Source organism: Streptopelia decaocto (assembly GCF_964273445.1).
Source record: "Streptopelia decaocto genome assembly, chromosome: 2".
Taxonomy (NCBI): domain Eukaryota; kingdom Metazoa; phylum Chordata; class Aves; order Columbiformes; family Columbidae; genus Streptopelia; species Streptopelia decaocto.
This window is the reverse complement of record NC_138655.1, coordinates 141391083-141406416: the sequence shown is the minus strand read 5'-3', so window position 1 is coordinate 141406416 and position 15334 is coordinate 141391083. Positions and strand designations below refer to the sequence as shown.

Here is a 15334-nt window from a genome sequence, read left to right as displayed (position 1 = left end):
TCAAATTCTTACTGTGTATCCCACATAAGCATTTCATTGAGAACACACCTTATTTTTCAGTGCTCTTGTTTGACTGATCATTGTTTCCTAAAAGTCTAGGAAAAGTCATTGTCTAGTAAATCATTAAAATGTTAAATATATTCTAAGTTAAATGCAAAATAAAATAATCAAATAGAGGATTTCTGTCTAATTTCACCTGATTTTGCTATTTTCATGTCAATAGAAGTCCTCAAAAATAACTGTAAAATCTGTCAAAAGAAATATTCTTGTATACTTTATAATAGTTTTAATTGAATGCCTACATTTAGACTTTGCATTTTGCATTCCTATGGATAAGAAAAACACTGCACAGGGAATATGATAGAAAACACTGTATTTTGAAACCTCATGCCTGCTTATTTTTTCCTATGTACATTTTCTGGTTTGCCAATTTTTGCAGTGCCTTAGTGGTCTCTGTGTCTTGGCTTTGTGACCACACAGGAAAGTTCCTATTCTCGAACGACTATTAGTAATTAAAATTCTTATTGGATGCATGGCCATTTGTGAAAGATAACAAATTAGGCTATGTACCTCATCTGAAATTACTTTTTAATAAATATGTTTCATTTCCTTTATTATTTGGTTTGACGTGTAAATTTGTCCTCTGGCATACTTGTCAGTACAAACTGCCAGCCTTTTGAAGTTGGGGCAAGTATTTAGAGTTAGCAGGATACCCTGAACTTCAGGAAGAGTTGTACTTTAGCTAGATTATATTAAGTTGTTCTCCTCTATGTTCCCTTGCTGCTGTGAGGAGCTGTATTCTGTAGCAAAGTTTCTATCAGACATTTCATGTGTTGTACATGAAACAAGAGCTGGAAGCGGGAACAGTTTGTTTCTTCTTAAAGTATTTCAAAGTGTCAGCATTTGCAACAAAAAACATCCAGTCTTCTAATCTCTTCTTGAAGGGGTAATATGCAGTGGTGCTTTCTCTGTTACACTCAACAGAAAGCGAATTAACATCAGTGGGTAGAAGTCTGTCCTATCAGTCAAATGTTACATTCTGGAAAAAAGTAATTAGCAATTCTATTTTAACAGTTTTCTGTCAGCAAACTTCCAGCTTTGACAGAACAAGCATTGAAGTTTTAAGGCTTTTCTTTAAGGTAAAGATTCTGTAAACCAGCAAAACTGCGTGAGAGCTGACCCTTGTAAAGAAAGGGCAATACTTACCATTACAGCACCAGTGCTAGCAGGTGACAGACGCCTGTGCCAGAAGTCACCAGCCATGCTAAAAGAAATTCTTGAGATCTGATTTCCCAACTTCTCAGCAGCTGAATAAGCTTAAAGTTGGCATCTGAATGGGACTCCTCCAAGGAACTTCCAGTTTTTCTGGAAAACAAAATGCTCGTGATTCAAAGGGTAAAGTTAACAGAAGAGTACTTGGTCCTTTCTTGAGGTCAGGCAGAGAAGGAAAAATAGGCGATGGAAAGGAAGATGTTAATATTAAGTCATTATATTTTTCATTTTTGTTTGATTTACATGTTGCAAGTTGCAACTGTGTTTCAGGGAATGCCTTAGCTGCTACTTCATTTGCAAAGCAAATGGGAAGCCTTGGAGAGCTATTTCAAGCTCTAGTCCTGAATTCAGCTTCTTGATAGAACAGCTTCCATTGCAACCTCATGGAAGTCATTTGCCCTATCTGTACCTGAGTTTCCCACCTGTAAAATGAGATAGACTACTTTTTTAAAGGATTAATAAGAGAGGTTATAAGGAATTTACAGTCAGGACAGTTAAATAAATATCTAAAAATGTATTGCAGGGAAGGAAGATGCATAGCACTAAATATCCACAGGCTTTAAATGGAAATGGGAAAATACATTTATTTATGTAACATTACTCTGGTTTTGTGGATAACGTATTCAGACATCTCATCAGTGAGAATGATGTAAGTCCCTGAGAGGCTGCATTCCTCTCTGGAAATAGAGAGAGTCACTCCTTTATCTGGAATGGACCATCTGCCACAGGAAGTATAAAACTAAATGCACACCCTCAGTAGTCTGTAAGAACTGAGTAGTACTTTATGAAAGCATTGCATTGATCACCTGACCTACTTCTAATGAATGTGCCCAAATAAAATGTCCTTAAGGGCTCAGGTTTATATAGCAGTCTTAATATTTTGTGAAAAGGAATGCAGCAGATCTGTGTTAACAGTTACTGGTTTAACCTGTTTTATGTATTACAGAGTGTCTCACCCCCCAACAATTATTTTGCCGCTTCACAACTGGGAACCCAAAGATGAACCTACAAAAGAAGAAGAAGTTGGTCCTTTAGTAGAACACATTTATGAGGTAAAAATTATAGATGTTGCCACAAGACCTCATGCTGCTTCCATTGAAATCCTGATGAATTTGGGTTATTGTCTTTATTTGCAACTAGATAAAGCCACAAATGTAAATATTGTGACTTTAGCACATGACCCAGACTTAATCTGGGAATTCATAACCCCAATATTTGTATGTGTTAGTGGGGGAGATATTAGTTTATGCTGGGAGTCTGTCCTTGACATTTGGGGCATCTATAAACATTTTGAGTGTTTGACAAGAGTTAAAAAACAGTGCTTAAAAGCTTGTTGCAGTCAGTGCCAAATATTTTCAGTGATTTGATTGATTTCTCATTAAAAGCTGTGACTGTTGTGCACAGGGAAAAATATGTTTCTTTTAACATTTAGCTAATTGGGAAAAAAAACAAACAACCAAACAAACAAACCCCTGTAGATATACATGCAACTTGTTACCTCATTGCTTAGAAAATGTTCTGTTGAAAATAATTCTCAGTGTTTGAAGTATACATATTTCTACCTTGTATTGTTGGTTTTTTTTCTATTGATGATTCATCGATTAAAAAAGAAGAGTTCAGGTTAGAAAAAATTGCATTGAGTGAACTATATGGAATACAGACCATCTTTGGAATGTGCTGATGACCTTTATTCTAAGGGTTAAAACAGGGTGCTTCACATATGGTTATGATTCACAAACGAGCGCCCAAGAAAATATAAGCAGCTGATCTTAATCAGCAATGTAAGATTACAGTTTGCATGACTAATACTAAACCATAATGAAGCAGACTGTGAAATACGAAATATTACTTGTGAATTCCTCATCTTAACACATTTCTCTGAACTGAAAAATCTCTAAAAAATCTTCCTGTCTCAAACATTTGAGCTGTTTGCAGAAATATATATGTGACTTCAAATTTATTAAAATAGTTAAAGTGATTAAGTAGTTACAGTGATTAAAGAAACCCACTTTCATGGTTTATTGATATCAGCAAAGAATAAAAGAGCCCAAACACCACCCAAAGCCCTTCACTGAAGAAGATATAAGATTAAAAGTGGGTTTTATTTGGTTCTAAATAAAGCTTATCAGCCACAATAATTCTAGACATTTAAATAAAAAGATGTTCTCACATTTCTAGAAACTTTGAGTGAAGCTCCATGACCTTCTTCTTCTTCAGCTCTTATGTCCAGGGTTAACACATATCAAAACTTCCTGTGGTCATCAGATATTTTCAAATTGTAAACTGATATAAGAAAACTATTTAAAGTCCCAGATTTTTTTTGTTTCTATTATTTCTATGTACTCATTTCCCCATAAAAGAATCATGTCTTGTCATGTTCCTTTAGAAAAAACAGTTCATTTTTTTCTTTTGGGGAAATTTGAACTCAAAAGTGTTGAAAATAGAGTTCTTAACCACAAAAACTGTTTTAAGCTCTGCTATACCTTCTATTCCTGCACCCTGAAATGTGATTCTTTGTGTCCTGAAGTTTCAGCTACTATTTTCAGGTATGTTCTGTTAAGGTTCATTGTATATATTTGTATCGTGTATTCTGCTAGTGTGTTTTGGTTTGTGTTTTTTATACTTTTCTAGGTAATTTCAGGTCTTTCATATATATGAAAAAATGGGAAAAGTGTTGGGTTTCTTGAATACAGACTCCGATAAGAAAAGGTTGTTCTCCCAGATTTGCCACTGGCTCTGTAGCTAACATGGAGAGGCCCTTTTCCCCTACCTGTCATAGATCCTCCATCAATAAAATGATATTAGTAATCTCTACATCTTTCCCAAAGTACTTCAAGGCTGTGGACACTAAGAAATTGAAAATGTCAAGGTGGTAGTTGCTGTGGCTTTTGTTGTTATGTACTGCCTTGGAAAGTACTGATGATATTTGTTTGGCAGCTGCACAATATAGGACCAAGTGCCATCAACAATACAGTTCTCCATGTCGATTGGCCTGTGTCCAGTCGAGAAGAATTTCTTCTTTACATTCTTCATATTCAGACACATGGACCATTGCACTGTCAAACGAGCTCTCCTATTAATACAATGCAAATAAAGGTAAGTCAGAACCTTTTATTTCCATCTGTGTCTGCATTTTGTTTCATTTTTTCTGCCTGCACTTCACAATGGGATGGGGCTTTTGGAGAGTTTTTCACAATTAACCTGAGATTATTTTTCTGGGTAAAAAGCAAGATATAAATAGTCTATATTGTTTCTAGTGTGACAGTTGTGTTGCATAGTACGTGTTTGGTTTCTGTACTCTTCTTATGAGAAGAAACTCATGTTTTGGTTCAGTATCGCAGCATTAGATACAAGATAATTTTTTAAATGAAAATTTGCAGGGGTTTCCTTGAGGGTCATTTTTAACATGGCTTTGAATAGATTGCACAAAGTTTTTCATTTCTGATGGGACCCCGAAAATTCTTGTGGACTAAGAAGTACTTTAATTGAGGAAGTCAAGTATACAGCAGAGCTTAGCAGAGGCACTCCTAAAGGTAATGTAAACCTTTGTTATGTCGAGGAACGTACTCAGTTGAGTCTGATACAACCTACCACTGGTTTGTTTATCAAAAGATCTTACACCTGAACCTGTTAGCAGTGGGGGAAATCCTTTATCACACAATAATGCAATATCATTAAATTGAAGGACATTTACTCAGAGCTGCTTATTTAATAGACAGCCACCAGGTATCGTAGCACTAAGTATTCCTGAAGACTGTAACGCAATTTTAGTTTTTATTCCAATACAAATAATTTACAGCTAATTTGTATGGTGATTTGGTTTTTCAGGATCATAGACTTATTCAGGTTGGAAGAGACCTCAGGAGTACTCTGGTCCAGCATCCTGCCTAAGCAGGGTCACCTGTGAGGTCAGGTTAGGTTGTTCAGGGCTTTGTCCAGTCTGGTCCTTAAAGCACCCAAGGAAAGAGACTGCAAAACCTCTCTGGGTAAATTCTGCTGCTTCTTGATTGCCCTTACAGGGAAAAGATTTTTTGCCCACACCCACTCTGAACCTCTTCTGTTTCAACTTACGCCCATTGCCTGTAATCATCCCACCACTCACCTCTGTGCAAAGCCTGGCTCCATTTTTGTGATAACCTTCCCCTTCGACAGCTTAAGTCCCCCCAAAGCTTTCTCATGTCTGGGCTGAACAAGCTCAGGTCCCTGAGCGCTCCAGCCCTGAGCATCCCTGGGAGCCCCCTGCTGAACTCATCCCAGTGTGTTGATCTCTGTCTCCTGCTGAGGCTCCAAAACCAGATGTTGTATGTGGTCTAACGAGTGCTGAGCAGAGGGGAGTAATCACGTCCTCAATGTACGGCCTTTGCTCCTGGTCATACAGCTTAGGATGGTGCTGGGCCTCGCTGCTGGTGGGGGACACTGCTGACTCATGTGCAGTTGGGTCTCTTTCTGCCCAGCTGCTTCTTAGCATGTTTTGTTGCCCGGGACCATTTCCATGCACCAAGTATATGATAAGATAAAGAACATGCTTTGAATATCCTACGAAGCTAAACTGTCAGCTGGAATTCTGCATGGAATGTACCCCAGAAATGGAAGTTTTAATGTATGGGCACTTGATAAAAGAATTATTATGATCTACAATTATTTTATGGCTTAATCAATATTAACTCATAAAAGTTACAATTTTGTCAGTAACATGACAGGTTTATGTTTTTTCTACTTGGAAATGATTCTGTATTTATTTTTATCACTCCAGCAGAAAGGAAAAAATCCCTCTACCAATTTTTTCACAAATGTTACTCCTGGGTAAAGTTTGCTATCCAAATTGCTTCCCTTTCCATGCATATAGAATCATAGAATCATTTCGGTTGGAACAGACCCTTAAGATCATCAAATCCAACCGTAACCTAACTCTGGCGCTAAATCATGTCCCTAAGAACCTCATCTAAACACCTTTTAAGCACCTCCAGGATGGTGACTCCACCACTTCCCTGGGCAGCCTGTTCCAATGCCTGACAACCCTTTCTGCAAGGAAATGTTTCCTAATAACCAATCTGAACCTTCCCTGGCACAAGTTGAGGCCATTTCCTCTCATCCTATCACTTGCTACTTGGGATAAAAAACCAACACCCTCCATACTACAACATCCTTTCAGGTGGTTGTAGAGAGCGGTTCTTCATTTATGGCAGGGCTGGAGATCCCAGAGTCTGGAGGAAACACTAACAAGGGGAAGCCTAGTAGCAGCCTCCTCAGTAAAGTCTTGATATGCCAGTACCTAAAAGCCTGATTTTAGAGCTATGTTTCTGATGGCAGATCCCCCCAAAACAGTTTGGTTTGGCTCGAAGTCAGAAGATTCAGCAAAACACAGCTCTACATATTATCCCATCAAAAACAAGGTATCCAATTTATCAAGCATAACTGATTCCAGACACTTCTGGAGTAAACAACACTTCTCGAGTTTAACCAGTAGCCTGTTAAACATCTTGTGGGGAGAGCTGTGTTCCAAATGCTAAAAGTACTATACATCTTTTGCATACCAGGAGGGGTTTGAATTCGGTACAGTGGATGAAAGTGGAGACATCTTTCTAGTGAAGGCGATTGTTCACAACCACAAAACTACAATAAAAGTCTTCAGCTTAAAGAGAGAGAACTAGAATATATACTTACAAGAGTATAGAAAAGCTGATGGATACCAAATACATTATGGCCTGATTTTTGTGTTTCACCCAGTAATGCAGAATGGGGTCAGGATTCCACTCTTTTGATTAGTTTCTCTAGAGGAAGAAAAGGAAATAAGTGATAAGGAACTGAAGATAGAAAATGTTTTGATTTTGTACCCAAAACATAGCAAGTTTGGAAAGAGAGAATTTTTTTCTATTAATCTTTTTCACCGCATTTCCACCTATATTTCAAGAGGAACAAGAAGCTGAGCTGCTGCATTGGTATTTGCAAGCCTAGCATCTCAAAAACAGTGGTCGGATCAGGTTGCAAGTAAGTGAAAAGGAGTTCAGCATCCCCCTTCCCTAGCCACCGTGTTCTAGGTTTCAATTAAGAAGCTAAGATGGGAGTGTAGCTATCAGATGGGCAAAGCTCCTGGGTAGAATAGTGCCACAGTTCTTAATGACATTTTCAGGCAATGTTTGGTTGGTTATTTTTAAGATTTTTGAGTTCATTCTTCCTTTTCCTACTCCATAATGATTACATCTGTTACATAAGACTACAAGACTAAATTATTGTGAGGCTTGTGTGAAGTCTTCCTGTAATAATTAAATAATGGTCCATCTGTCTTAGCAGAATGTGGCTTTAGATGCACAATCATTATTGCAAGAATTTAAACATCCTTTCCTTATTTCTGCTTTTCAAAGCACTGAACAGCATGAATACACAAATCAGGTTTCAAATATGTAATGCTTATCTATTGCTTCAGACGGGAAGAGGATACAGAGGCAGCTTCCTTCAGGTTTTGTATAAACAGCAGGATGCCTGGCTCAAAATTCCATATGAGACTAAGGACATTATATGCCTGTCTTGTCTTGGACTTCAGACCCAGCTCTCTTAGGGTGTTTGGGCATCTCCCCTTTGAAATGAATCAGATTGTTCATTTTCAGTTAAAGCAGTATCTTCCTCTCCATTGCTGAATTTCTTGTCTTGTAGAAAGGTTTCCTTTGTGCTTCCACAAAGAAATCAAACCTGTGCACATATGGGAAGACTTATTTAGGGACTTCTTGTTTTCTGTAGCTTATCTTTCTCTCAAGTCAGTGGTGGGTGTGAAGGGGTAATAATATTAGGAATCTTGCAAAAGGTGTAAAGTGCAGCAAAAGTACTAATCAAAGACTAGAACAAATTCCCCTCTGGAAGAGCTTAGGACACTGGGATGCTTCAGTCTAGAAACTAGGTGACTATAGACAAATATGATCTCCAAGATCAGAAGTGGCGGGAAGAGCGTGGGTGAGGATTGATGGCTCTCTGCCTGTTACTGCACAGGAATGCAATGTGTTCACTGCACAGGAATTGGAGCATCAAATGAAGCCTGTAGAGCCAGATTCAAAACAAGCAAAAGGAAGTGGTGGTTCATGCGACAGGTATTAGATGTCTGGAACTTGTTGCCAAAGGAAGTACTCAGGGTTAAAAGTTTACATGGTTTTAAGAGGAAACTGGACAAATTCACAAAAGAGAAGTCCAGTGAAGATTAAAAAATGAATAGAAATTTCGTGCAGATAAGGAAGTCCCTGAGCTGAAAACATTTGAAAGCTGAAAGTTATTAAGAAAGTTATTATGTGTGCATTAAGAAATTATGTATGTTTTAAGAAAGTTATTATGTATTCATGCCCTGTTCTTACTCTTCCTTCCACATCTGCTTGCAGGCAGTGTTGATGAGAAGAGGGCTCAGCTAGATGGACCTTTGTCCTGAGCCGCTATTCCTGATGAGTTGCGTTTTTTTCCCGGGCTAATGGCAAAAAGTAGTTTTATGGAGCCATGTTTCCAACTATGATAGACAATAGAGGGTGACACACATGGCACATTTTCAACAGCTGGGCACTGGAGTACCATGAGGGAGGCATCTGTTGGGGAAACAGTGAAATAGCAGCTAAAATCCACCACATGGGCAAGGTACATCCTAACTATGATACTAACGTGACTGGCAGGAGCTAACCTCCTCCAGAGGCAGTGTCTCCTCCTGCTGCAGAGCCATTATTACTGTGCGCAAGTCCTGGTCTGGAGACTAAATAATACCATCCAAAGCATTGCTCTTGAAAGGTCACTGACACCTCTTGTATAACAGCTTTTATACACAGTCCTCTTCCAGAACATTTCTGGTGGAGTTACACATGGCGGCAGAGAGCTTTGCCTGGCTAGAAAAAGAGGAAAGATAAATCGGGTTTTGAAGTGAGAAGTGAAGAACTGGAGAGACCTGGAAATCTGCTCAAGGTGACAAGGCTCAGGAGAAGAAAGCAGTGCAGGTTTTCCTGGTGGGGAAACCAAGACATTCCATTGTAGTTAAAGGGAGCGTTTGAGAATCCATTTAAAATAAGGTATAGTGTGCAAAATATGTGGCATATAAAATAGCTACAGAGTTGTACAATTCAATACTAATGGTTCAGGAAGGTTAAAATAATATCTTTAACCTGGACATCTGGGCCACTGGTGAAATTCTGTTTTTAAATTGTTGCAGAGATATATATGTTTTCTCTTAATCACAGGGGGCTGTTTTCGAACCTTTGCTGTAATAATTCACTACTGAAGATGGTAACACTCTAGGATCTATGAAAAAAAAAAGTAAATATAAAAATAATCTAGTATTCAAATGGACCTACATATGTATCAGTTGTGATCGTATATTGAGGGTTTCTTCAAAGGCACATAATTATATTGTGGTTCTTTTAATTTGTCATCATTAAAGAAGCCTGTATATGCTGGTGAAAGAATCCTGGAAAGAGAATTCCCACATGTTAGCACATCGAGGGAGAGATTTACTAGCTATGTAGCTGTTCCTTTAGTGCAGAAATACAATGTTAACCTAATTAAGCAACATAAAAATAAAATATTCTTTTTTTTTTTCCTTAAGGGATTTTCATCTGTTAATAAACTATAGTATCTTTCACTTTGCAGGATTTTTTTTAATGCAGATCTCAGACAATGTCAAAACAGTTCCCTCTTGTGCCTTATAATTGTAATCGGATGAATGGTACAAATTTTGCAAATGCACTACTACACAGCGTTACTGTGTGGAAGGGTTTGTGTGTTTATAGCTATTCTCTTCCCTTTCATGCTACATTTCTTACAAACATTTTCTTTAGGAGTTTGTTTAAGATATTTTCTGTTCAGAGATTAAAGGAATTGACAAGATGGATCTGATGTAGCTCTTTATAATCTAAAGAATTGTCTTGTCTATATTTAGCTGAGTTCAGACCTTACTACAAGCTTCCACATATATTTTATTGTGATTTTACATTACTGGATTGTCATAAATTAGAATTTATCTTTCCCTCCATAGCAATTGGGTTTCCAGGCATTATCTGAGGCTTCTTGAAAGAAGCCATAAGTACTCTGTGTAGAAATTAAAGACAAACTGCCAACAATAAAAATAGCTTTTAATCAGAGAATAAAAATCTGTGCAGATAAAGCTAAAGAGAATGCATTTTAATATGAGATTAAACAGTAACAAACTGTTGCATTATACGAAGTTGTTACCAAGATAAATCTACAACAAATAATGATCAAAAATTGTGTTGCTAGAATCCAGATTTTGTTTTCTCTTACTTTCTAAAGCTGGTTAAATCATTAAATTTCAATAGGAAGATTCTGATCTGAACTACTGACCAGATTTCAGTGCAGCAACTTTATCCTGTTATAGAGATCAGAATCTGTCCCCAGGTATCTAACAAAAACAAGTACAGCAATGAAATTGACTCCAGTAAAAAGTGGAAAAAATGTTATTTACTGTAATTCTTATAACTGGGCAATATCTTGCTGTGCTAGTCATGCCTCTAGTTGAAGGCTGTATATTCTCATGGCTGTGCTGTTAAATTGAAAAAACAGTGTTAATCCAAAATTTGAGACCACTTGAGAAGGGAACAAATGTTAGAATGACTATGTCATTACCATTACCATTTTTTCTCTTTGCAGTTTGCTGTTCCACAAGACACTCCTGAACTTGCTGCTTTTTTATATAATTCCACAATTTCTCATTACATCAAGAGAAGGGATGTCACAGTTGCAGAACCTCACAGGAAAAATACTGCAAAAATATTGGTGAGCTATCTAAAAACTGTAAACTATGCATGCAATATACCAAGGTAGCTGTTGATTGACTGCAATTTACAGACTTTTAAATACTGTTCTGATTAATTTTCAACCTTTCAGTTTAAAATACTGTTTATTACATATCACCATGCCACAGGTTACCGTTCTTTTTTGACAGATTTTTACGTTAAATATCTTGCATGCCAAATTCCTGGCTGTTTGCAGACAAACCTCTGTGGTCATCCAACAGCACACTTACCACTGGGACTTTCAGCATAGTTTTAGAGAATGAGCCCCTCTTCCACGAATTAAATTTCAGATTCTGACTTTTGAAATGTAGGTCTCTTCTTGTTAACTTGACTACCAGCTTTCTGGTTCCTTCGTAAAGAGTAGCTCACACTTAAAATTAACATTTTCATGTAAAGTAACACTTCTGACATACAAATAGCTTGGAGTATATTTGATCCCCTCGGTAAGTACTTATACACATGGAAAAGTAAGACTTTCCCTTTACAGTACCACAAGCAAGGCAAACGGGACAGGTCACTGCTTTTTTTAATATTCCAGATAACGCAGCGGCAAGAGTGAAGAACTCTCTCCCAGGAAAACAGTTCCGATTAGTCAGTCTGGTGCCTGAGCAGCTGGATTTGGCCCTATTTTCAGGAGATTGTTTTTTCCCATTCTTACATTCAGTATCCTGTCTTCAGCAGACTTCAGCATTGTAGGTGTCAGCTTCCCTTGCTCAGAGGCTGCGTTCAGACTCGGTGACCTTGAGGTCAGCTGTGGGATTCGTGCAGTCACTGCTTTCCATTTATTTTTATTGACCACAGGCAGAGTTTCTTCCATGCTGACCAGTCTCCTGCTGAGCTATTCACTGCGAGCTCATGGTTCAATTCCTTGACATCACTGGAATTTGGTAGGACGAAGAGAACCTCGCAGACCTAAGCATTCCCGAGTAATAGAATGATTATGCTGCTTCTGGGAGTTAATTTGGCAATTTTTGTAACAGGAAGAAGATAGAATCTGAAAGTAACGAATACTATAATGTTATTAAGAACAAAATGACAGATGAACTCATTTTAAATAATAATCACTGTTGTTTCCTGTGTAATTCTTTCATCAGCATAGTACCCTGGGAAGCATCTGATTCCACCAGGGCTGAAGGAAAAATGCCTGGGCTTTCCAAGACATACCAGTCAATACCACAGAACACTTAATCCATTCTTCAGTAATACCTTAATTATCAGTTATCTTTCTCAGTGATTAGGCTCATATGCTGCCAACATAGAAACTGCTGCAGCAAATAAAAGTGCTTAACAAAGTTCTTAAGTATATCCTGTGTCTGCATCTTAAAATACAAAGCTGCTTGATGTAGACAGCAATTAAGTATGTAGTTAGTAATATAAAATTGGCACTTTGATGAGAAGTCTCCTAGTACAATATGCTTTTGATAAGCACAAATTGGGATAGGTTTGAGTACAGTGCTTACCACTGGATATATAGCAGGACTTTTTCAGGATGGGCATAGAAAAGCAATATGTCATTTGTTCCATTAGAAAGCTGTCCCAATTTTCTGTGCCTTCAGCATTGCATTCTACAGATCCAGAAAAACTAAATTTCTTTTGACACATTTGAAGTATACATGGAAAGTGAATGTTGCTTTAGAAAATGACTGATTAGCCAAAGGTTATATTTTGTTAAAATTGGTATGTTTTTGTCAGAAATTTTAAGTTAACTTCATTTTCATCAACACTTTTTCACAGAGAGGGAAAATGTTCTGCAAACCTCTTACTCTGTTTATACTGTTTATTAGATATTTGGTTTCTCTTCCATTAGTTCTAATGTTACAGAGTTCTGAAAATCACTACAGGCTAAATGCATTACTAAGAAAAATAGAAATATGTGTTCAGGTCCTAAAATGTCAGCCAGAAGTAGACTTTTTTTGCATACTAATGATTTATTTTGTTAATATGTGCTTTTGGTCACTATGATTAATGAAAACAGCTCTCCTCCTTCCTGCAAGATAAATAAATTTTGTTGAAGGATGTTTAAACTTGAGAAGACAAATAAACAGATACTTCGACGTATTCATTTTTTAAAAAGGTTTATAGTTGCAAGTTCCAGGGTTTACAGTTTCATTTTCAGGCAGATTTAGAAAACAGTGATTAAGCATACAGCTTCTACTTAACTTGTAATATGATAGAGATTTGTGGAGAAAGCTGTCTACAAGGATAGAGGATTCCTTAAGAGTGTTTTCAGACCTATTACATACATCATCATCTCTTTTTCTGAATTCTGGGCTTTGGTAGTGCAGCCATTCTCACTCTCCTGAGGGAATGTACTTGTGAAAACTCAGCTTTGCTTTCGAGGTCACAAGAACTCTGTCATGAGTGTCAATAAAGCAGCTGTAAAAGAAGGATTCTCTGCCTTATTATAAAACTATGTGTCAATTAAAATCTCAGCCTTCTTCCTGAATCAAGCTAAAACTTTTCAGGTATAAACCCATTTGTATATATAAACCTATAAAATTTTTTACACACACTTTTCATTATTTTTCTATGAGATCTTTCTTCCTTTCTGTGCCCCAAACCACCATTTAATTTCTGTGGTTACCCCACGAGACTCTGCTCATTCCCTTAAGTGCCATCAGTCAGCTTTCAACCTTTTTTTGTGACATTTTTCTGGCAGATTTTAACAGAGTATATAGTTTTGACTCGCATGGCTTGGCTTTTGTCTTCAGTCCTGTATATGAGCCAGAATCACTGCTCATCAGGAACATTTCATGGACAACAAGTTTCAAGTAGAGCAAGTAATGAATCTCAGCAAATGTTCTGGCTGCTATAATGTAAATACCAATAAGAAAACCAGGAGAGTTAGAAGAGGGGAAACATTTAGGAATATAAATAAGACTTCAGGCATAGAGAAAAAAAAAAAAAAAAGTAGTGTTGAAATCACAAAATGACCAATAAAGACAAAGCACATGCTTCTGAGGATTGATAAATACCTGGACATTTTAAGAGTTCTTCAAACTAGATATGTTAACAATTATTACTTTTATTTTCATTACTACAGGTAGTTGTTTGTATTCATTGGTGGTGCAAAAACAATCTCCCCTTTGGTTTGTAGTTCTCACAATGATTCATGGGGTATCTCGTGTCTATTAGATTAAATTACTGATTTCAAACTACTTAACTCTTTAAGGGAAAGTTGACTTGTTTTGCAAATTTATAGCATTTGAAAGTGATTATATATATACATTTTTTAAAGCATAGGTATGACTTATGTATAATTTATACACAGAACTGTACAAATGTGAAGTGTGTCTTCATTTCCTGCACTGTGGGACAACTGGAAAGAGGGAAGAGCGCAGCGCTAAAAATCAGATCCCGGCTATGGGCCCAAACATTCCTGGAGGTAATGCACACAAAAATCTCTTTCTATACACAAAGACATCAGCATTTAAACAGCATTAACCAGATATTTAAGAACACAAATGATGAAATTAAATGATCCTTTTTGTTGTCACTTTCCTGTTCGGGTCACATGCATGCTGCTTACTTTTCTTTTTCTAACTATCACTCCCTCTCAAATTCATGTGCTGAATCCTACCAGAAAACTCCAAGATTTTTTTAAACACCTTTCCTGGTTTTGTTTCTGCTTTCCTGGACCAGCCCAAATCAATAATCCCTTAGATCTCCATGATACGCTCTGTTTTCATCACATCTTTCCTGATGAAAGGTCTTTGCTGGAGCCAAACAGTAGATGACGTACATTGTGTCCAGCTTAAAAATTCATTGTTATTCATTCTCTGTTAATCTAGGGAAGAGTCATATATGTCAAGCTCCTATGACATACAACAGTCGTGTATTGACAGTCTGTGACTTAGCACTAAAAAGAAGGGACAGTGCAGACAATGGGGAAAATGAACTTCTCTTTGAAAATTCTTGGATTTCCAACTCTATCTGCTCTCAGAATTGTATTTATATTGCGTAAGGCAGAGGAATCGCACTGTCAGCTGTTATCTCGCAGCTGGCCATGTGTCCATGGTATGCTATGTGTAAAATTATCTGTGATAATTTTGATCACTGCAGTGTCCAAGGGATGTCACAGTGAACCTTCTCCATCTTCTTCACCAAGCAGAAGATAAAGCTTAGCTCCCTTAGCTAGCTACCTTACTGGGATCTGGACATGACATATTCTGGATCCAGTCAAGTAATTCTGTTTGTCATTCTGCTGGTGAGATCTAATTAACTCTGTAACGGCCAAAACCAAGGTCTTGTGAAAAAATAAACACATGCATGAAACCCTTGCACAGATCTTT

At 37.3% G+C, this 15334-nt stretch overlaps 1 protein-coding gene across 1 annotated transcript in view; it reads left to right on the top strand.

The window, feature by feature from the left end:
• ITGA8 (integrin subunit alpha 8) overlaps positions 1 to 15334 on the top strand; it is a 105074-nt gene that overhangs the window by 67672 nt on the left and 22068 nt on the right. Inside the window, exons 24-27 of the mRNA XM_082046934.1 lie at positions 2219 to 2324; positions 4210 to 4368; positions 10897 to 11022; positions 14314 to 14427. Of these exons, the coding sequence (XP_081903060.1) occupies positions 2219 to 2324; positions 4210 to 4368; positions 10897 to 11022; positions 14314 to 14427 (505 nt within the window). The remainder of the gene's footprint in view (positions 1 to 2218; positions 2325 to 4209; positions 4369 to 10896; positions 11023 to 14313; positions 14428 to 15334) is intronic.